The sequence below is a fragment of the Erpetoichthys calabaricus genome, chromosome 11, assembly GCF_900747795.2.
Source record: "Erpetoichthys calabaricus chromosome 11, fErpCal1.3, whole genome shotgun sequence".
NCBI classification, from domain to species: domain Eukaryota; kingdom Metazoa; phylum Chordata; class Cladistia; order Polypteriformes; family Polypteridae; genus Erpetoichthys; species Erpetoichthys calabaricus.
The window spans coordinates 18,898,479-18,921,245 of NC_041404.2; the positions used below are offsets into that span (position 1 = coordinate 18,898,479).

Consider the following 22,767-nt stretch of genomic DNA (forward strand, 5'->3'; position numbering starts at 1 on the left):
AGTCTCCTTAGGAGTTCCTTGTTATAACAGAAAAACAGCAGAAACTAGGCTGTCAACCTCATTCAGATTTCAGGAGTACAGTGAGATGTATATAAAGAACTCATGAGATTTGAGCGTAGGCGTGATGGTCATACATGATCGAACTGAGCAGTACACAAAATCAAAAATCAGATGATTGATTGTTCTTTCCTCTTTTTCCCTCTTATAAGAAATCTGAACCCTTCTGTAGCTGTGAGTCCACAACACCTGCAGCTACCCTACCATGAATGACAGCGACCCTCAGCTCTCTGTGGTGGCGCAGGAACTCTGGGACAATGATGTGAACAGGTTACAACCTGGCAAGGACTACAAGATCTCCTTACAGGTAGGTGTGCATAGAAAGATGGGCATTTAATTGATCCCACTTAATCTAGTTCACAGTTATTAGGTCCAGAGCCTTAATCGGTAGCTTCAAGCGGAGGAGAAGAAGCAGGCCTGGAGAGGGCAGCAGTTTATTACAGGCCAGTTTAGAGTAGCCAGTCAACTACACCTTCGAGTTCCTGGAGGTCAATTGAACTCTTTACAATTATTCACCAATTTGTCTACTGGATTATACATATATTCTGTCTGTTTATGCTGTCTATTAGGTCTATGTGTTGTTGGATAACGTGCACTTGTTTCTGTGTTTATGTTTGTACATTGAGCCTGGAGAAGCACAATTCTGTTCAGCTGTGCACTCCTTGTTGTATGGTCTGAATGACAATAAAGTCAATCCAATCCAAATCTGCATCCTACAGTAAATCCTAAATCTGTCAAAACATGGCCTGTGCAAGCACACTTGCAAGCAAGACTGGATTCTCAAAACTGAAATGGTATTTGCACTTCATTCTCCTTGTGACACAGCAGACCCAACACAAGCATGAATGAATGGGACTGCTGGTAAGACAGAGCTCCGACATAGTGAGAAAGGCTGATGGAGGCAAGGCGCATCCAGGCAAAACTAAACTGATGGAATGGAAATATTACAGTATGTAATTGAAACACAAGGCAATGTAAATGTTTAGGGACACTTTGTGGCCAACCCCGTCTATTATAAAGTTGAGCCTGAAAACGCAAAACGAGTTTTCTTAGACTGGTTTTCTATTCTGACTTTCAAAGATGGCAGTTCTTCCTGTCATATGGCTGCTGGGCAGGATGAGGCAGGTTCCGGTGGATGGCCACCGGAAGTGACGTTATTGGAGGAGAACCATCAATCTTCCCATCAGCAGAGGGAGAAAAAAGAGTGTTATCACCCAGCGCCACCCCCTGGATTGGTGGAGAATTACCATCACCTGAGCCCTTAAACTGTCTCCCATATAGACATGTGTGGCAAGTATTCAACAAAACGTGGTCTTCAAAGCTCCAGTGACCTGAGCTCAATGCTCCCCCTGGTCTCTCTGTGTAGCTCTGTACCACGCAGGTTAGGTTTATTGGTGACTCTGAATGTCTCTTTTTGAGGAACAGTCTTCCCTTCTCAGCTGCTCATCCTTCCTAAGATAGCAGTAGCATATAAACTTGGGGTCTTGGGATTACAGAACACCCTTCTCAAAGGAGATCTCCCTAGAATGCAGTGGACAATCGGGCGTCTAACTGTGAAGATGCCTGTTTGGCACCAGCAGTCTCTATCTTTTTTAATTTCAATATACAAACACTGGCAGTGAGCAGGCTGGGATTTGAACCCTTGACTCTGGAGCTATGAGGCAGTGGCACTAAGCACTAAAACCCACTACATTCATGAGCAATTATTTGAACTATGGCATAAAAACTAAGAATTGGAATTGTGTTTTCTTTTAGTCCAGCAATGTAAATGCAGCCTGAGCCTTAAACCTGCCTCCTCCATCACTACCCTAGAATTTCATTTGTCAACAGTCTTTATTTTATATAGTCCTTTCTGTCGAAAAAATATTAAAGAAACTTTTGTGCAGGGGCAGAAATATTAAAGTATAATGTAAAAGTACTAATAGACTCTACTCTACATTGTAGAGTAATGATTTGCACTGGCCTCTGTGAGTTAGGGGCCTATGTTAAACCAGGCAGTCCAATGTCTTACTGACTACGCCAGATTGCCTAATGTGTGGCTAAATGTCACTGCATTTCCAAGCAGCTGAACCTCTGCTTACTAACTGCGTAACCTCCAGTCTTGAATACTTTCTTAGTTTATGCCAGGCCATGTCCTCATCAGGCCCTCAGAAGTATCTGTTTTTGAACCAACACATCTTATGCTTCATGAAATACTCAGCAATTATTGCACTAAAATAACACTTGGTAGTAATGTCATTCACTGAAGGCTCAAGCACCAGAAATATGAGTTACTGTTATAAGCAGGAGGAAATGCAGTCAGGGATAGTGGATGAAATGACGTTATGGAGCATCACATCAGCAGGGTTATCATGATATGTGAGTTCAGAATATGGCTAGATGGCTTTCAGAACAACTTCTCTCTTTTCTTTTAGGTTGACTGGCTTGCTCTTCCTTCTTCTCTTTAATGCGGACATTTCAAATCCTAACAGCCCCTTTTAATTTCTATTCTGATGTTAGGTTGAGTATTTCAGATGATCAGTTTATTGTCACAGATTATGGAATACCATTTGTGCCAAAGTGCATTAAAAACAGTCTATAAAATAAGGCCATTTGTGACATAAAACCTGTAATAATAATAATGAAAAATGATTTTGTATTTCATAATAGTTAGATGGCTTTTCATAATAATTAGGTGAGTTTATTTCAATTATGTGATCTTTTCACAATTTATGTACTCATTTTTATATTTTGCTCTACTTTTGCATGCAACTGTTTATTTCATAATTGACATTTTATTTCTTTTTATTTCTTTTCATGTCCTTGGATGCTGATGGTTGTGTTTTGATGTTTTCCAGGGTAAAGCTGGCTTTGCGCAGCCTGGCAACAATGGCAATGATGGAGCCTTTTTACCTCTCTTTGCATTTGTAGATGAGAACATTTTTAAAAAAGAGACCTTTCATGGTAAGATGTTCTTTTTTAGAATTCTCCTCTGATTTTCTACATTCAGTGTTACCAGAATAAAAGAAGAAACATTAGCGCTTCAGATGTTACTACAAGTTCATATTAATAATTATCAGAGGACTAGCTGTGTAAGCCAGTGCTGTAAAAAGCACGGGGTCGTAGAAACTATTGGAATCGTCAGAAACAAAAATGAAATGTCAAGATGTCAGGTAACTGAATGTTTCTTCAGACGTTTCATTTTGCCGATGTGTTGGCCTCGCTTGCGTATCCTCGGAGGCGGAGCCCTTACCCCGACTCCACCTATCACTTCCGGGACACTTCCACGTGTAGACGTTTATATAAAAGACTAGTTGATTACCCAGTGGCTTCGCTCACTGAGTGCAAGGGAAAAAAATAAAATGTGTAAGTTATTAAACAGTAAAACATTAACATTTAAGAAGTAAAGATACATTGAGCACTACTGGAGTGGTTTCGGGTAAACTACATTTTAAAGGTGCTATAACACAACAGGTAAGTAGTAGATCCCTTGTGAAAGGCGCTACACGACCGCTGTGGTATAGAAATTACATTTTTACATTTTTGCCTGACAACCTTGCACTACATGCCTGTGATTTACTTGTTAAAATAATTAATCACAAAAGCAACCTTGAATGTTGTGGGGTTTTAGTGTCCCAAACTTACCTTAAGGGACAGTAACTAGTTGTGCAGGGCAATTTACAAACAGAGTCGTGGTTCGATGGCGCCGATTACACTCATTCGCAAAGATTTCCACTCTCCCAGGAGCCGACGGGGGACTTGAAGTGTCACAAACAGTGCGAGAAGAGAGGATGCTGCCCGAAACTGCAAAGCTCTCGACTCGGTGGAGCAGCCCGAAATTCTGCGCCTCCCAGCGTCCACTTTGTTCTCATGACCCCTCGCAGCTGAAGGTGGTCTCGTCTTCACATTGTTTACAGCTCGGCGCAGTTAAAAAGTAGAAAGACGCAAAGCTGTTTTCCTCATCTCGTCTACTATCAAGTACTGCCAACTAAAAAAAAGTTACAATGTGGCAGTTTCAGTGACAGTCACATGGACGAATAAATAAAACTTCTCTGTCAGAATGCGCCTGGCGGCGGACAGCTCAGCATTGTAGTCCAGACAGGAGGGATGGGAGAGGGTGGCAAATAATAACAATTCGTAAAGACAATATAAAAATGGCGTCCACAAATGAAGTGATTAGTTCCTGTATTATAATATGTTCTGTGGTCATAGGTAATTTCCATATCGTGTGGTCATACGTACAGTAATTTCCGTTTCATGCGTAATTTCCATATCACGTGGTCATACGTAATTTCCGTTTCAAACGCGAAAAGAATTTTATATATATAGATTAGGATACCTTGTCTCGTTGTCTACACTGTGATATCTAACAGTTTTAATTCAACAGCTCATTTTAGAAAGTTCCAGAAACCTGCCTTCTGTTCCTGTCAGGTTTACAAAGGTCCAATAAGCTGATTCGTTGTTGCTCTTCATTTTACTTTGAAAGCTAACAAGCAACACAAACCTCACTCTTTTATTCAGCCTTCATCTCACTGCTTGATAACTACGAAAGTGATGCTGGTGAACCGGAGGTGGTCACCCCTGAAGAAGAATTTGAAATTCGGCGTTTTTTGGATTCAGTAATGAAGACTCCCATCATGAAGGTACTGTACAGCACGGAAAACGTAAATCGGAACTCATTTGTGCTTGGGGGCAGAGTCCTAAAATGTGATCGTAGATTGGCTGCTAATTATACATCTTTGGGAAAATATCCTGATTTGATAATTATTCTGACATGCTAGTAATTGTGTGATCAGACAAGTGGGTCCAGAAGTTGAATTTGTGATCGTTTTCTTTTTCTAAACTCATAAAGTGCATGTAACACAAGTGTTCTGCTGGGGTGCTCAAATGCAAAGTAACTGTTTCCGTTCTTGAGTATCGAAGTAAGATCATAAACAGAACAGACTGACAGGCTTCTTACAAGTAGAATGTAACACCCTGCCACCTTATGGTGTCATGAGCGCAAGAATGTATTAAATTACATCATTTAACATTTTATTGAATAGAAAACCAGCTTGCCTGATGTACTCCTTAACCCTGATACACCTTAGTCTGTTAACAGATTGCACACTTATACGAGAATACTCTTAAAAGGTGCATCAGAGACTTCTGTTTTTACTCATTGGGGTCTTTGCTGACTTTAACTATAATGAACGAAGCTGCTAAGTAATGCTGATTAATGCCTTAGCAAATAGAATCGCCACAAGGAAACCAAAAGCTACCCCTGGGGGGGGCTAAACGGAGAAGTGAATGTGAACGCTCAAGTAGGAAGGGAATGAAATCACAAAAATAATTATGTGCTCATGGTAAAGTAAATCAGAAATATGACCGCTGCAAACACAACTAAGGACAACTCTTAAAGACATGTCTCCGTACTAACATTTAATCTCCGTAATTTATATGTACAATAATATAATTATGTACTAAATATATATGATTATAAACTGTATATTAATTATGTATAGTACCACAACCCTCACCAGGAGCAGCAGTTTTCGGAAGAAAAGATGAGAATTATATATAGTTTATATATAATTGGCTTAGGATTTATGTAAAATATGTCCATATATGGAAATTAACTTTTTCTTATGGTCATTTTCATATTAAATAAACTGTTTGGCTTTGCATTATGAAAGAACCACATTTTAAAGATCATTTGACATTCCCAGAATGTTTAAAAAGTGTAATATTGTCCATGTTTGTTACTTACCATATATACTTGCATATAAGGACCTGAAAAATCGATTATAAAATCAGACCCCGACTTATATGCCCGTTCAAAAATACGACACTTTTGATTTTTTTACATCTTCTTGCTTCCTCCAATGTCACATAAGTTTCTCCGACACATCGAATTTTGTTGCAGAAGCACAGTTACCAATTTCTTTTGCCACTTCAACAACTTTTCATTTAAAACTAGCTTCATATTTTCTTCTGATGGAACGCTCCATCGTAGATAAGGGATGCTCTTACAATAAAGGTGTATGAGTGTGTGAGATACAAAAAACACAAAACAGTACAAACGCAAATTTGGAATAGGTATTACCGTGTGGTCATGTAGGCTCAATACATAAAAAAAAGGCAGTGTGGTCCGTGGTTACTCTCTCAGGTGGGCGTTAGCATATCATAATCTCTTGGACCAATAACGCGAGTTTTCCGCATTTGACTTATACAACCGACATTATAAAATACCGGAAATTATACGGTAAAATCAAGCCCCGACTTATCTGCGGGAGAACATAAATGCGAGTATATACAGTAATTAACATTCCTCTCTTACAGTTTCATGTATAATTTATTCTGCTGAGTGTACCCCTTGGCTTCTCTGTTGCACAGTATGTGTTGAAGAATCTGGTGGAATCGCAGAAAGGCCTATGGTATAAAATTACAAAATGGCCCATCACATTATTGCTAGTCAAGGTTGCACAGGAAGGTACGCTGGTGAAACACAGTTACAGAATCAGAACAGGGCGCAGAGCACATTGCAAAATTCCCAGAGACAACTTTCAAAACTAGCAGACCAAGATAATATTGTGTAGTAAGGATTGTAATGAAGGGTCAGCAGTTAAAAGGCTCTGTAGAACAGCTGGGTCCCCAGTCTAGATGTGAATAATCAGAAAGATTATTAGACAGGCTACGTTCACACAGCTACATTTTCATTTAAAAATGGTGTTTTCAAATGAAAATGATTACCGTCCACTCTAACGTTTTCATATTCACATTTACAAAAGTGTCTCTGTCCACACTAACACATCCAGAAATGCATTACGATGTAGATGTTCACCTACGTTGGGCACATATTGTTGGAAAAATTCTTGTAGGGATGGTAATGCTGTACTGTATTCTGAAAACTGTAGCGAATGGCATATTATTTGTCTTTGCACATGTATGCGGCATTCAAACTGTGCAATACTCAATTTAGATGCATTTAGGTAAGCAACAAAACATGCACCATGCAAAGTAATATCTCTATGTCTGCTATGTTGAAATATGTATTTTCCTGTGAAGGGTGACCGATCATAAGAACATAAGAAATTTGACAAACGAGAGGAGTCCATTGAGTCCATCAGGCCCGTTTGTTTAGTTAATAGCTAAGCTGTCCCAGTATCTCATCCAGACACTTCTTAAAGGTAGTCAAGGTTTCTGCTTCAACTCCACGTCTCAGTAGTCTGTTCCAGATTCCCACAACTCTGTATAAAGAAGTGCTTCTTGGCCTCAATCTTAAACACACTTCCCCTTTATTTCCACTGATGATCTTGAGTAGTGATTAACCCTTAAGCTGAAAGAATGTTGCTGGATCTTCTTTATCAATGTCTTTGAGGATTTTGAAGACCTGGATCAGGTCCCCACACAGTCTCTTCTGCTCGAGACTACACAGGTTTAATTCACCGAGTCTGTCAGAGTAGGACATGTCCTTAAGTCCTGGGATGCACAGCTTCAAGTGCTGCTATGTCTTTCTTGTTGAGCTGCACACAGTACTAGTGTGTCATATATTTTGAGCATAATGTGCCTTTATTTAAATAAGACAGTGTTTATGAAATAACCTAATATTTTATTTGCCTTTTAAATTGCTACTGTGCATTGCTTAGTAGTTGATAAAAATGCTGCATCAACACAAACCCCTAAATCCTTTTCAGAGGTTGCTTCCTGTATGACAGTGTCCCCCATCTTGTATTTATAATTAATGTTCCTTTTGTCCAGCAAATGAGACGTTGTAATAAGCAGAATCCAATCAGGTAACAGCTACGTGTTAAGCATGAACAAATCAGAGTGCGATTAAAGTTTGCGTTTCTTTAAAAGTTTACGTTTTCACCCATCCATGTTACATAACCAAGCCGTCGTTTTCAGCAGTGTATGCCTCTTTTCATAGTTTCTGCTTTTGGGGGTTAAAATGCCTGGGTAGCATGGACAATATGCAAAAAAACAGATCCTGATGTCTGTGTTTTTAAATGAAAATGTAGTAGTGTGGATGCGGCCTAAGAATGAGTGTTCCAGAGTCAGAACCACAAAGCTGAAAGAGCATTTGGAATCTGCAGTGCATGTGGGTTCCCAGACCATCAGTGCTAACCAGTTAGTCCTGTGCTGACTCTGCACTCAGCAGACCTGATTGTACCGTTTGGTTTGCGTATTCCGTGGTCAACACTATTGTGGCATGACAATTGAGCTGGGGGAACTCATTGCATAATCAGATGATATTTAATTAAGGTAAAGAACAGAGCATGCTGACCTTTTCTCGTTTATACGTCTCTATGCCACTCAAGCTTTCACTGCAGATTGTTCACAGGTACCTAGCAGAGAAACAACTCTCACCCAAGGACTTGTCGGACTTCAAACAGCAGCTGCATTGCATCTGGTTCGAGCTGTATGCCAGGAAGGGCTCAAGTAGGTAGGTACCCTCACCTACTGTATGTACTCATTGTTCCCACTTTTCAGGTTGCTGTCTGAACTAGAGGCTCTCGTATTAATTTATAGTGTTTGTGTGGATGTGCCTGGATTTCCCAATCCTGAGTAAAGAAAACATTTGAGTAAATGATAACACAAATCAACCTCGGAACAAGATTCTTTGCTTTAAAATTATTTCAATGACCCAATATATTTAAGAAACTGAATGTGCAGCCATGGTGGCGTGATGGTACACTGGTCAGAGCTACAGCTTAAGAGCTCCTAATGAAGAATTTGATTCCCAGCCCATAACAGTTTCCTCCAAAGGCGTACATGTTTACGTCCTGACTTCTGTCCCATGCATTTGGAATAATCAGCAGCTCACTACCGTCCTGCAATGGAGTAGTCATGTCGGGAAAGAGAGGGATGTACATGTGTTAAATGGCTGAGGAGTATGTTTTGTATTAGTAACATTTCACCATAGTTTTTATGGTCATATCTGAAGGGATAATGAGAGTTAAATGCACACACTTTCTTTGTGGGTAATGAAATAATTATAAAAGTACAGTTTGATTTGTGTAAAGATAAATAATATAAAAATATTTTGAAGCAAAACAAAAAGCTAAAGTTTATTTCGACACGGATAAGGAAAGAGGTTAAGAAACACAATGTATAGTCTTCATCAGGTACATAACAGAAGAGGAAAGAGCAGGTAGCATGTATAGGAGGTGAATGAAGAACAAAGTCAGGACAGATGAAAGGTGAGATTAGGTGTGAAAAATGGCCATTGAAGAAGATGAAGGGAAAGATTAAAATGTTAGTAGGTCATTAAGACCTGGAGAAAAATGTGATCCCAGGCTGAGAATGAGCTTAGCGTCTTCTGTTCTTCTTTGAAAAGTGTCTTTGGATTCCTGTGAAAGAACACAAACAGAAAGATCAGTGTAACGATGATCATAGGATGTGAAGAATTCTACAATAGGCTTTCTAAGGTCTTTGATTTTAATGACTCAAACATGCTCCTTGAAAGGTCTGCTAGTCGTCTCACTCCTTCACCCATATAGGTGGATGGACATTCCTACAGTAAATGCTGTAACGTAATTAAGATTTTTCAGACTGACATGAGGCCTGTTGTTTAATACTGAATTTACCTGAGGGGCCAAATACAAGGGTACTGCTGGTGTCATATGCTATAATTCAAGATACCTGGTGGGGAACAAGGCTCTCTTTTGTGAAGTAAACTGCAGGAAAGAAGTTTGTGAAAGTCAGGTAGTCAATAGGTGGTCAAGGAAAGATGTGGAAAAAAGGGTCCCATGGAAGGATTAGTCTGCAGAATGTGAAGATTGTGTTTAATGACTTTTAGGGGGAAAGAGTGTTAGGGTGGAATGGTAAGACTAGTGGGATGGAGGATATTGCAATATTAACCTTCATTTAGCAAATTCTCCTACTTACATATACAGGGGAGGTCAAGACATAACTAGAAAAGAAACTTTATAACAAACTAGCAAAATACCCGCGCTTCGCAGCGGAGAAGTAGTGTGTTAAAGAGGTTATGTAAACATATATATACATAAACATATATACTTATATACATATCTACATATACATATATCTACATATATATATATATATATATATATATATATATATACACATATAGACATCCACATATATATACATATATCAACATATATATACACATACATATACACACATACATACATACATACACACATATATATATATATATATATAAATATATATACTGTATATACACATACAGACACATATATATATATATATATATATATATATATATAGCAAAATACCCACGGTTTGCAGCGGAGAAGTAGTGTGTTAAAGAGGTTATGAAAAAAAAAAAAGGAAACATTTTAAAAATAACGTAACATGATTGTCAATGTAATTGTGTTGTCATTGTTATGCGTGTTGCTGTCTTTTATATATATAATATACACAGACACACACACATAAACATATATATACATATAGATATATATATACATATCTACATATACACATATCTACATATACATACGTATATACACATATACACATCCACATAAACATATATATACATATACAAATTTACATATACATATATATATATATATATATATATATATATATAAACTGTATATATATATATATAAACTGTATATATATATATATATATACATATATATATATATATACTGTATATATACATATCTACTTAGTGGCTCCTGTATTTAGGATATAGCAGGTTGGATAATGGACGGATGGACATCTGTATGCATAGCCGTATTTGCCCGTTTTCGTTTTTTTTCTTTCGTCAGTAATATTTCAGTAAACCCGGAGCTTGTCAGTTCAAATCCTGGTACTGACACCACTGTGTGACCCTGAGGAAGTCACTTCACCTGCCTGTGCTGCAAAAAACAAAAGTAATGTAACAAATTGTACCTCAGATGTTGTAAGTTGCTGGAATAAAGGCATAAGTAAAATAGATAAATATGTATTATACACATAGGAACTATTCATTTATTTTCAGTTAAGTCATCTGCAGCAAACTTTTATAAATGAGGGTTTCTGATTTTTAGATAGTGCAAACTGTTTCTTCTTTATTGACGTTTTCTCTTGGAGAGCTTTTTTCATTTTATTGAAAATGAAAGCAGCAGCTGCCAAAATATGTAGGTTTTTTATTAATTTTTCAACATTGTGTAAAATAAATGTATAAAGTAACATAAAAAGTTTAAATACTGGTTATTCTTTTACAGTAAAATATTACTACAGAGATAGAAAAAAAGTAAAATGGATATGTTCTTTTTCTTTAAGGAGATTAAATATTACTGAAGAAAGAAAAAAAAAAATTAAACAGCCAAATGGGGCTATGCATACGAACTTAAAAGGTTTAAATAAAACAGAAATATATATTTTATTTTTACTTGCTTAACTTGTGGAGGGTGTATCCTGTAGCAAAGCCCTAACTTTTTTCGTAAAAGCACGTTTCAGTCAATAAGTGTTAAAAAAACGTGTAAAGATATTGACAATAAGCTAAGTCATCTGCAGCAAAGTTTTATAAATGAGGGTTTCACCTTTTTAGACAATAAGCTACGCAAACCCAGGAAGACATGGAATCGTTTAAATCAAGTATCATTACATGTTCCTTTCTTAAAGAGAAGTAAGGCAGTACTTATAAGCTTACATATTTATATATAGACATACATATATATATATATCTATATCCGAAGCCGTGCAAGCACACTCTTTTGAGAATGCAACGTATAGTTGTACAGAAGAAAAGCAATCTTGCCTGAAATGAATGGCAACCTTTTGTAGGTGTATGAAGTTAATTTAAACTTTAGGTTTACACGGTGCTTTCTTTCCGAAGTACCTGCACTCATGAATATGTCTGTATGTGTCAGTCGGTCAAATCCACGCGCTTCGCACCGGCGAAGTACCGCTTTTAAATTTTTATTAAGAAGAAAATAAAACGTTTTTAAATTGAGGGAAAATATACTAATAACACTTTGTTAAGGATCAGTTTTTTTGTGAAGCTGCCTTTACTCGAGTGATCACTTCGAGCTGACTTGGTGGGCAAGTGTAAGCGTTACCTGGAAGTAAGCACCCATACAATCAGATTGTGAATCAGACTACGAATGCCGTGAATGTAATTACACACTCACTGCACTTGCTTACGGTAATCGAACCTCAGACGTCAGCGCTAGAGGGGCTTAGCAGCGGTGAAGTATTGGTTTTAAATTTTAATTAAGAACAAAAGAAAACCTCAGAGGTTCGATTCCCGAAAGGGAGTGAAGTGAGTGTCCGGTTACCTACCAGGTAAAGCTTATGGTCGGACAGCAAGTGACGTAACATCAGCCACGGTGCCTTCAGTTGTGAGAAGCAGATCATAGAATGATTGAAAATAGTTTTGCATTTACCTTTTTAGTAAAAGGCGAGCTTTTAAGCCTGAGAAATCACCCCGTAAATGCACACGTTTAATTGCACATGTGTTAATATGTATGCTTACACAGTATTAAAAGACAGTCAAAAATTAACGTCATTTACCTTCGTTCCCGCGTGTGACTCGTGCTGTAAATGTCTTCCTTGTTTTTAGTTCACGTGATTACGTAGGAGGCGTGATGACGCAATACGTGACTCCGCCTCCTCCATTACAGTGTATGGACAAAAAATATGTTCCAGTTATGACCATTACGCTTTGAATTTCGAAATGAAACCTGCCTAACTTTTGTAAGTAAGCTGTAAGGAATGAGCCTGCCAAATTTCAGCCTTCCACCTACACGGGAAGTTGGAGAATTAGTGATGAGTCAGTCAGTGAGTGAGTCAGTCAGTCAGTCAGTGAGGACTTTGCCTTTTATTATTATAGATAAAACAATTTTTTGAAGAAAAGTCTTGTTTCCTAATGTCCTACTCAGTCATTTTTTCTTCTAGCTATCTATGTGTCCACTTCAGACTTTCTTCAGTCCCTAAATATTTTAAGCCAGTTTTGTTCTGCTTTAAGACACAAGGCAAAAAGCAATCCAGGATGGGACACTCATCTGTTTCTGAGAAAATGGGCCCATTCTGGGAGAATTTCAAGGCACTCTTCAATCTCACACACATGTCTTAGTGTATGGGCTAAAACTTTAAGGGAGCAGGAACTGACCCCAACTTTTTAGAGCTTAGCAAGTAACACTAGCAGCACTTGCTCACACCAGACCAGTTTTTAGTTACCAGTGAGATCTTTTTGATAAACAGTTTTGCTTTAACCAGACATACACTTGAGCCAGCACACAAACCCATTTTCTAAGATCTTTGGAATCTGTAATCAAGTATCCATCTACCAATTCATTTACTGAACATGCCTATAGCAATACAAGGTCACAGGGAGCTAGTTGAGATGTTAAGGTCTTGAATATCCCACTTTCAACAACACCTCTTTGCTACCATGTCTGGCGTAACTACAGTCAGTTTTGGACTGGTGCTGTTATATTTGTTATGTAATATGAAGACTAATACTGAACGCAACGTTTCAGAAGTGGTCCCATAGGTGTATTGTATGATTAACCATAACCTGTACTCGCTTGTTCTCCACCCAGTGTAGGTTCAATAAAACCAAACATCCCCATCTGTCTTTTTATTGTCTCCACACACTGAATGGTTATGGATAATGATGAGTCTACCAGGACTTCCAAGTTCTTGAAAAGTTAAGCGGCTTTCCCAGGGTCACAAACTGTTGCCAATATTAGAAACTGCCTGTCATGAGCACCATGCTTACTAAATGCTTGATGTCTTTTTGTTGTTTTACATTTCATTTTATTAAAATAATTGGAAAATAAATGCTGAAATAAGAATGCTGATGGTGTTAAACACATGCGGACCTATTTTGAGTACTGTATGTTGGAAAACGTAAATGATATGACTATTAAAAAGATGGATGAGTTAATGTGTAGCAGCAAGCTGACTTTTTCCAGAAGCCAGTATCAATACTTTGTCTAATGTATGAAGTCAGACTTCTGCCAGGCTAATCTCATTGTGCTCTGACTGGCTCTTGGCTTTTGCAGGCCCGACTCTTCAGGCTTTGAGCATGTGTTTGTGGGTGAGACCAGAGGAGGACGGACAGTCATTGGCTTCCATAACTGGATTCAGCTCTACATGCAAGAGAAACTTGGGCACATTGACTACAAGGGTTATAATGTCGACGCAAAGTCCCCTACTGTAAGAACACAATGCATGACACCTGCTCTTTTCCCTGTTATGTCTTTATCATGCCTCAATCATAATGACATTATCAAGTCTCTACTTATTTTTTTATTGATTTCAAAGGCCATAATAATAGTTTCTATTAATGTGAAAGGATGCCATCCAAATGTGTCCTCCTTTGAAATCACCCATGCACTTCATTTTGATGTTTTTGTGTAGAATGCATGTACAGTGGAGCTGGTGTCCTATCTGGAAACCTGCCATGAACTTTCATTACTAATTATAAATGATGTCCAACTCTATGGGGTTGAAACATCTGATTCTGCTTGTTTAAAGTAAATTGCTTTCTTGGGCCATATCACATCTTTGATCTCAACAGGACAGATTAAGCCACTCACTGAACCTGCAGAACCTTTCAAAATAAGTCCTCTCACAAACTTCTTTAAAAGGCAAATACTATTATAGGATACAGAATATGAAAAGATGGAATCATTTTGAGTTCATGCCACATGTACAAGAAGACAGAGTATCATGTCTTACCCTTTACTTACCAAAATGTATGAGCAACATGGCAGTCTCATGTGTTCTTGGCTAGGGTTGTGTAGCCCTGGTTTTGGGCAGTATCTGCCTCACAGGAGACAGTGAAAGAATATTCTGCTTCTGAGGATCAAACATTGCTGATTTGCAAAACAAGATATATTTTAAGACCTGATGGAGGTCTGTCCGGGACACTGAAATTTTGTGCTCTAAAGCAAACTCAATCTAGTACCTATAGGGATAATCAGAAATTTGGGAGGGTGCTGCACCTCAGTCAGCCCTGATGAACATGCCAGACTGCCCTGGATTGACCGGACTCACTCCCTAAGCTTCGATAGAGGTGGCTGGCTGCTTTGGGCTCTTTAGGTTAGTTGAGCAGTTTGTTGTTGACCTCTGCTCACAAACTAAGTCAACATTGAGGCCTACTGATTAACATTCTGTACATTGTTCTCATTGACATTAAGCTGACATTATTCCAATTAGAGTATACTGTCTTTTATATTATACTATTGTTCTATACGGAGTGTGGTGCCTAGGATTATGGCGTTTTATTGTCTTTTTTATCTTTCTTCATTTAATTGGGCGAAGTGGTGGCTCTGAGGATAGGGATCCGCACTTGTAATTGAAAGGTTGCCGGTTCAAATCCTGTAAATGCCAAGAGGGACTCTTCTCTGTTGGGCCCTTGAACAAGGCCCTTAACCTGCAATTGCTCCGTCCTGGGTACAACATTAATTTGTATCCAGCACTGCATGTAGACCATCCAACCTGCAGGGAAAAGTTGGGGGTTGCTGGCAGAATTGGCACTCCAGCCACCATAAAAAACCTCACACTGGTTCCACTCCATCTGAACTACTGTGGTGCTGGTGTCACCCATTGCATGGCTACACTCGGGTCCCAATCTAGGATCCTGAGGTGATTTGTCATGTGGTGGGTGTGGCAATGCACTGTATCAGCGCCTGCTCCTAACTTCTCTCTCTCTCTCCATTTAATTGAATGTCTTTTGCTTGTCAGGACAGACATAAATAGGAATGCCATTACAGTTGTACTGTAAAATCGATTAATTATGATGTCCCTTTTCTCAGAACACACTATCACAATGTGCTTTAAAAAGCAAATATAAGAACTGTCACAAAAATCAAAAAAGCCACAGAAAGGTTTGGGGCAGCCACCCGTATATTATTCCCTGGCTACAAAATGGTTTAAAGGTTTGTACTGATGTGTACAGAATGGAGTCCAGAACAGAACTGAGGGGATGGAGGAAAGGTGGGGGCTTTAAAGGCCAGTATAGGAAGTGACATCAAAGGGACAGGAACACGACCACCACCCCCAGTTTAACCGAATGGACTGACAACGCTGTGGTATCATTTTTCCCATTTCTATTCACACTTATTTCACCTAGGGGATAAAAAAACACCCACATGCTTTTTGATTTTATTTTATTTCCCGTTTCTAATCGTGCTCACTTCACCAATTCACTTTCAATGAACATCAATAGGTAAAACTATCAGTAGGTCCCAAGTCTATAAAGGTTGAGAACCACCGTTCTAAATTAACATTGAAATCCACTGGACTGGCCATTTACCAGCTGTATTTCAGAAAAATTGTGTTAAAATGAACTCATACATATTGTGTTATACATTGAAAAATGAAAGTAAAAAAATTAATTTTCCATGTTTCGTTGCCTAAACAAAAAAAACTAGCACCAAATAAAGAAAAACTAATCATAGCCAGAATAAACTAAATTAGCACAACACATTGGATTTTGTAGTTGTTCCATTGTTTTTTTATGTTAGTCATCTCTTTATTTACATGCATTCTGTTTCTGCACATTCCTTTAGAATTTGTCTATTAATGCTCTTTTAATTTACTTACCTATACCTCTGTTCCTTTAGGGGGCGATAGCTCCTTAGTTGGAATAAGTTCTTTTGTAATGTTTTAAGTAACCTGAAACTATATAGATATAATGTAAAAGAGAAAATAACAGCTTTCTTTAATGACGATTTATGTGGCATAACAGACGAGGAAGCCATGACAACACTATCTGTATAGTTTGTCATTTTCATTGCTGCACTGAAAGGATTTTCAGGACGGATGACGCAATCTTCCACCCGTCCATCGGCTTCAAAGTATTTGGCTGCTGTCCAAGTCTTTTATACTGTCTTCTCCATGGGCAGGCCCTTACTTAGGTTCCAAACAAGGCCAGGAAATGATTCAATTTAATCTCTAACATACAGAAGTAGTACAATGCCCATTTTCGTAGTTGTACCTTTCTCTCTTCAAATGCTTGCCTGGCAGTTCTAAATGCTGACAGCCCCTGTGTGCTAACTTTGGCCTGGCCTGTACATGTGAGTGGATTTTTGTACAGAGCACAGTGACATTAAACTTATATTCTGATTACAACCTCTCTTTGGAATTAAATTAAATTACTAGAAGTACCATTATAACTTCAAAATTGACCAGTTGGTGGTGATTCATCTCAGCTGATGGGGAACACGATGCATTTTATGTAACATAACATTCAGGTTAGCACACACACAAAGATTTGATTTTCTTGGTTTCACAGTCTGAGACGGGCCAGTTAATAGAAGTGGAGCAGTGGAAGACAAAACCCAAAAAGGGACAGCTGTAAGAAAAGGCGCTATATTTGGCCCGACCCGACACAGATTCACACGGGAGGCACGGGTAAAATAAAATAAACTATTTTTTTTTCTTCAGCTGGAGGGCATGTCTTCCCCATAATCCCTCCAGCCACAACACAGTCCCAAAGCACAGCAATCCAAAACCCACAAATAAACACAGTTTTCTTCCACCACCACTTCCCCCTGGCAACCTCATCTGCTTCCTCCCGATTCTGGCCCTTGAGTGGTGGTCACTGGCTCCCTTTTATTGGGTACCCGGAAGTGCTCCAGGTGCTTGATTGGCGACATCCGGCTGCACTTCTGGGTAAGGTGAAACCAGTGCCCAAAAAGGGCCCGCGGCTCCTGCTGCAGCACCCCCTGTTGGCGCCTGCAGAACCCCACAGAGCTGCACAGAACTCCAACCCCCATGAAGCCCTGGGGGAGTCCGAAGCACCGCTGCAACCCAGGGAGGCTACCATCTAGCGTCCAGGGGGAGATACTGGGTTCCCCACTTTTGTCCCCCTGGTAGATATGGTGAAGGGGCGTTCCGGCCAGGCATGGGCCCCGGCCATCCGTCACACAGTCTAGAACTAAGGATGCACCTTACTGACGCCCTGCTCTGGATGAATTTAAGAAACACATCTTCATTTTGAGGCAATTTATGTATCACTCAGTAGCCTGGGTGCATCAGCACTTTCAATGCTAATGTAATCATGCCATGTACAAAAACAAAAGGAAATGCTTTAGTGTCCTTGCAAAGAAATGGGGTCCAGTTTTATTAGATTCTTTTTTTCAAAATTTGGTAGGACTAAGTACTGGCATGTTACAGTTCCAGTACTCAAGTAGTGTTGCTTTGTTTAATCTTCAAGAAAGCTATAGTGGCATTTGAAAAGGGAGCTGCTGATTCAGATGAAAATCAAAGAGATAAACTTGGACGTCTGTCAATGTAACTAACTCTTTTTATTGCTATCTTCATTAAGCCTGCTCTGCTTGACTTAATTTACCTACCTGTATGGCAAGCCGAATTAACATTTAGAGATATCTCAAAATGAATTTTAAGATATCTGGAAATGCATTTTAGATATCTCAAATTGAATTACAGATATCTTACCTCTGTCTCCATCTAAGCCCATGGGGCTGTTTGTGAATGACCTTTGTTGATTTCTTTCTTTAGCATTACAAGCAAGTATTAAGCATTTCTATTTTTCTCTCTGCCAGCCTGATGAGAACAAGCACATCATGGCCCTGCAGTTCAGCTGGAAGAATGGAATCAAGCCCAAGGGGAGCATTTTCATTGGAGTCAGTCCAGAGTTTGAGTTTGCCCTGTATACTCTCTGCTTTCTGACATCACCTAATGAACGAGTTAAACTTTCATTTAGCCTATACGAGGTGGAGATTGTCTGCCACCACTATAATCAGAAGCATATTGGAACAACGTATCCAGTTCTTATCAAATATCTGTAAGGCATGAGTCTCCTTCATTATGACATATGCAGATGCCTTTTAATTTGTGCTGTTTTTGTCTTTTTTATTTACAATAAAACCACATACGCTTAAAAGATCAATTATATGCAGATGAGAGAAACACACCTATAAACGGACCTTGTTATACAGCACTAGCAAATGCCATCTCATGCAGCTTGATAAGTATGAGTGCTTGAACAAAGATTTTCTCAGGCTCACAGATGGAACCAATGATGGAGAAAGAACCGACAGCCTCATGTTTTACAGTCAAGTGCTCTAACCATTAGGTCCCAATGACTGGTATGGAAATGAATTTAATAACAAGGCACCATACAAGATGAACACGTTAAAACAAAGATGAAACAACAAAACAGTTCAAAATATAAAATGGTGGTAGCCAAGAATAAACACAAATCTGCAAAATTAAACTCATGAAAAAATTAGTTTTAATTGTGAATAGTTATTTTTATTTGCATTCTTTAACATAATAAAAATATAATTAAAATGTTTCCATCACATTGAAAAAGAAATTTGACTAAAATGTAAGAAATTAGTCCATTTGTTCATCCATCCATTTTCTAACCTGCTGAATCCGAAGACAGGGTCACGGGGGTCTGCTGGAGCCAATCCCAGCCAACACAGGGCAGGAAACATTCCTGGGCAGGGTGCCAACCCACCGCAGGACACACACAAACACCAAGGCCACTTTAGAATCGCCAATCCACCTAACCTGCATGTCTTTGGACTGTGGGAGGAAACCGGAGCGCCCGGAGGAAACCTACGCAGACATGGGGAGAACATGCAAACTCCATGCAGGGAGGACCTGGGAAACGAACCCGGGTCTCCTAACTGCGAGCGCCCGGAGGAAACCTACGCAGACATGGGGAGAACATGCAAACTCCATGCAGGGAGGACCCGGGAAACGAACCCGGGTCTCCTAACTGCGAGGCAGCAGCGCTACCACTGCGCCACCGTGCCGCCCCCATTTGTTAATATATACAATATTGTTCTAAAACAGTTCAACATGAAAATATTTAGTCAATCTAATATATATAAAGAAAATAACAATACATATTGACAGACTTACATGTAACTTCTCTGGTTTTTGCCACTTCTCAGTTTTATTTGATCCCAAACTTCATTTGGTAGCCTGTTCATTTGCACACTTTTTCTGGTGCGTTCCAGCAGCATTCCTTCATCATACAAACACCCCATCTGTAACCGCCGAAGTATAAAGCGAGTTCAAGCATGGGTAAAACGCGTGCCGAAAAGAAATCTCTCAGTCCAAAAGTTTGTTTTAAAAATATTTTGTGAAAATTAAAAGCAAATAGTCCACACAAGAATAAAAAAAAGTAGTTACACATGTAGAATAAAAAGCAAAAAAAAGGAAAAATATATCTTCTCTAAACTTAGCTTTTCTTGAGAAACATTAGTTATTTCTGTACTTAAAAGTTCTTAATTCTTCTTCTGTACGCCTTAAGTGTACGGCTCTGCACTTAAATATGTGCTGTTTTCTTACATGTTACTTCACACACTCAAAAGGCACGTAGGCATGGTTTAAAACCATGTGCCCTCTACACCTTACACATGGCAAGGCTGGTCACTAACTGAGAATAATGTTTAGTCAGAGCTGTTAGAAATGGCAAGAATAAACCAATTATACTCAACTTATGGGGGTTATAGGAACCTCCCATAGATTATGCATTGTCATCTAGTAAAATATTTATGAATTTTATGTAACTATGAAATGGCTCTTACACCATCCTTCTTGGTACCTTCTTTCCAAGTCTTTGATATGCTGATTGAATCTTTCACCCTGCTCTTCACTTACCACTCCAAAATTTGAAGGGGAAAATTCATAATACGAATCCAAAAAGAGAACTTTAGAGACTTGTGTTGCAACCCAATTCCTTAAACGGAATCAAAAGATTTTCACCATTTTGTTATCATGGATCTTTATTGTTACCTAAAAACTTGGAAATTACTTCTTTGAATGATACCCAAGCCTCTTGTTTCAGGTTGTTCATTGCACCATCACATTCTGCATCAGAAATCAGTTTTCTAATATCAGTTCTGACAAAAATGTTTTCTTTCAATTTATCCTCGGACAACTTTTGTCACAAATACATCTTTTGATATGTCTTTGACAAACTGCTTCATTAAACCAAGCGTAATAATAAGCAGTGGCACTTTATCTGGACCCATCAAGTCAGGTCTGATGATGATTTTGGCACCAAGCTGTAGCTCTTCTCTAGCTGGTCATTCATTCTGAACCCAATGTCAATTCTTGGCTCTCCTGTCCCATTCACAGAAAACATGGGAATTGTGTATGCACCAATTGCTTGACTCAATAAGATACACAGAACTTTCAGGTCCCTATATATCAGCCGACTGTGATCACTGTAGATAATCTAAGAAGATTTTCAGAGTTCTCATAGGTTTCATTTAAATGCACATACATGAGCAACAGGTATAGATTGCTGTTATGAAGAAGTCCTCCTTTTAGGCTTTTTTACAGATGAGTCTATAAATAATCATAATTCTTCTGCATTGTAATCTCTGCCATGTTTCCACACTAGGCCATTTACATCACTGCAATAAATCAAGAATTTAATTTTCTTGAAATATGCTGCAAATGGGGATTAACAAAATATATCACATCAAATCAAACCTCCTCTTCTCTGTTTTGGGACCTAGAGAAAGTTGTACTGGATGTAATAGGTTTTTGCTTTTTAATTGTGCTCCACAGCATTTTTTGGATGGCCTTTTCCACTGTGGTGCTGAGGTGTCACCCATTGTACGGCTGTACTTGGGTTCCAATCCAGGTGGTTCGTCGTGTGATGGGTGCAGCAACACGCTGTAATCAGCGCATGCTCCCAACCACCTTCTTCCCCTCCTATTCCAGCTATATTCTAACCTTATTACTAAATAAAATAACAGTTTTGTTTGAAACATCAGACACGCAAAGTCTGTAGCCCAGAAAAATTGGTCAAACATAGGACAAAACCCAAAAATCTTAGTCAAAATAAAAAAATATCTCCAAAAAAGTGTATTTGCCTGAGAAAAAGTTGATCAAAATTGCAAGCTGGTCTTTTAGAGGTTTATCCATAAACTCAGATCATTATGGAAGTAAACAGGCTGACCTTGTGTCTCTGATTTCATGAATCATGCATTTCAATTGGCTGTGCTAGTAATTGTAAGGCTTTTAGGGAAAATAGCAACACCCACAAAAACAAACACATTTTATTTTCAAAAATAAATAAGTAATTTGAATAGCAAACTACCATGGCCTAAAGGACAAAACGTTTGATGCCACCGCAGCATGAAAGACCTAAATTGAAGCTGAGGAAAAATTAAAAAACAAAATAAAATTATAACATTGGCTGCATTGCATACATTATACTAACGGGTGAGCATTCATTGGTTACCAACTGTTGTACAAACACAGAGTCTGGCCTCTATGACTTAAGACAAAATCAAACAGGTAATCTTAGTGAGTTGGGGCAAGTTTGCAGAATGATTGGATTGAGTTGCTTAGAATCTCAAATTACATGAATGTTGGTCACTGCATTGTGCCACAATTGACCCCAAGTCTTATGGATACTTCATTATGTAAATGAAGTCTGTGACTTAAAATCCCTGGAGAAATGATGTTATGTGATGAGACCTCCAGCAGCTCAAAAAAGCATGTAAAAAATCATAACACATCATAATGTCAATTTGGGAAAAGGTATCTGTCAAAAAGTAATAGTGTGAAAAAGACTGAAATGAGCCCTGGATGGTACAACACTTCTGGACAAATACCCCATCCATACATTTTATAAAAAATTCACTGTAACTGGGTGGAAACTGAGGCAGGTATAACATTTGTGTCACTTGTCATAATGAAGCCCTGCTTCCCTTAGCCTGCAGCTACAGCTCATTAATGCATTAACAAAGCACCAAGGTTCATATTCACCATTACTGGTACAGGACCTGGTGATGGACTGATGCC

At 38.7% G+C, this 22,767-nt stretch overlaps 1 protein-coding gene across 1 annotated transcript; it reads left to right on the forward strand.

The window, feature by feature from the left end:
- The first annotated feature begins 227 nt into the window (after positions 1 to 227).
- endou2 (endonuclease, polyU-specific 2) lies at positions 228 to 19,214 on the forward strand. The gene is made up of 6 exons (XM_028812621.2): positions 228 to 364; positions 2,895 to 3,000; positions 4,558 to 4,679; positions 8,349 to 8,461; positions 14,016 to 14,169; positions 18,528 to 19,214. Exons 1-6 carry the CDS (start codon positions 263 to 265, stop codon positions 18,771 to 18,773), a joined length of 843 nt encoding a protein of 280 aa, XP_028668454.1. The 5' UTR covers positions 228 to 262; the 3' UTR covers positions 18,774 to 19,214.
- Positions 19,215 to 22,767: the final 3,553 nt, after the last annotated feature.

Coding starts and splice junctions, on each gene's coding strand:
- endou2 (XM_028812621.2), top strand. CDS start 263: ATGAATGACAGCGACCCTCAGCTCTCTGTGGTGGCGCAGGAACTCTGG. Junction 4,680..8,348: donor TGAAGACTCCCATCATGAAG/GTACTGTACAGC, acceptor CTTTCACTGCAG/ATTGTTCACAGGTACCTAGC. Junction 14,170..18,527: donor TCGACGCAAAGTCCCCTACT/GTAAGAACACAA, acceptor TCTCTCTGCCAG/CCTGATGAGAACAAGCACAT.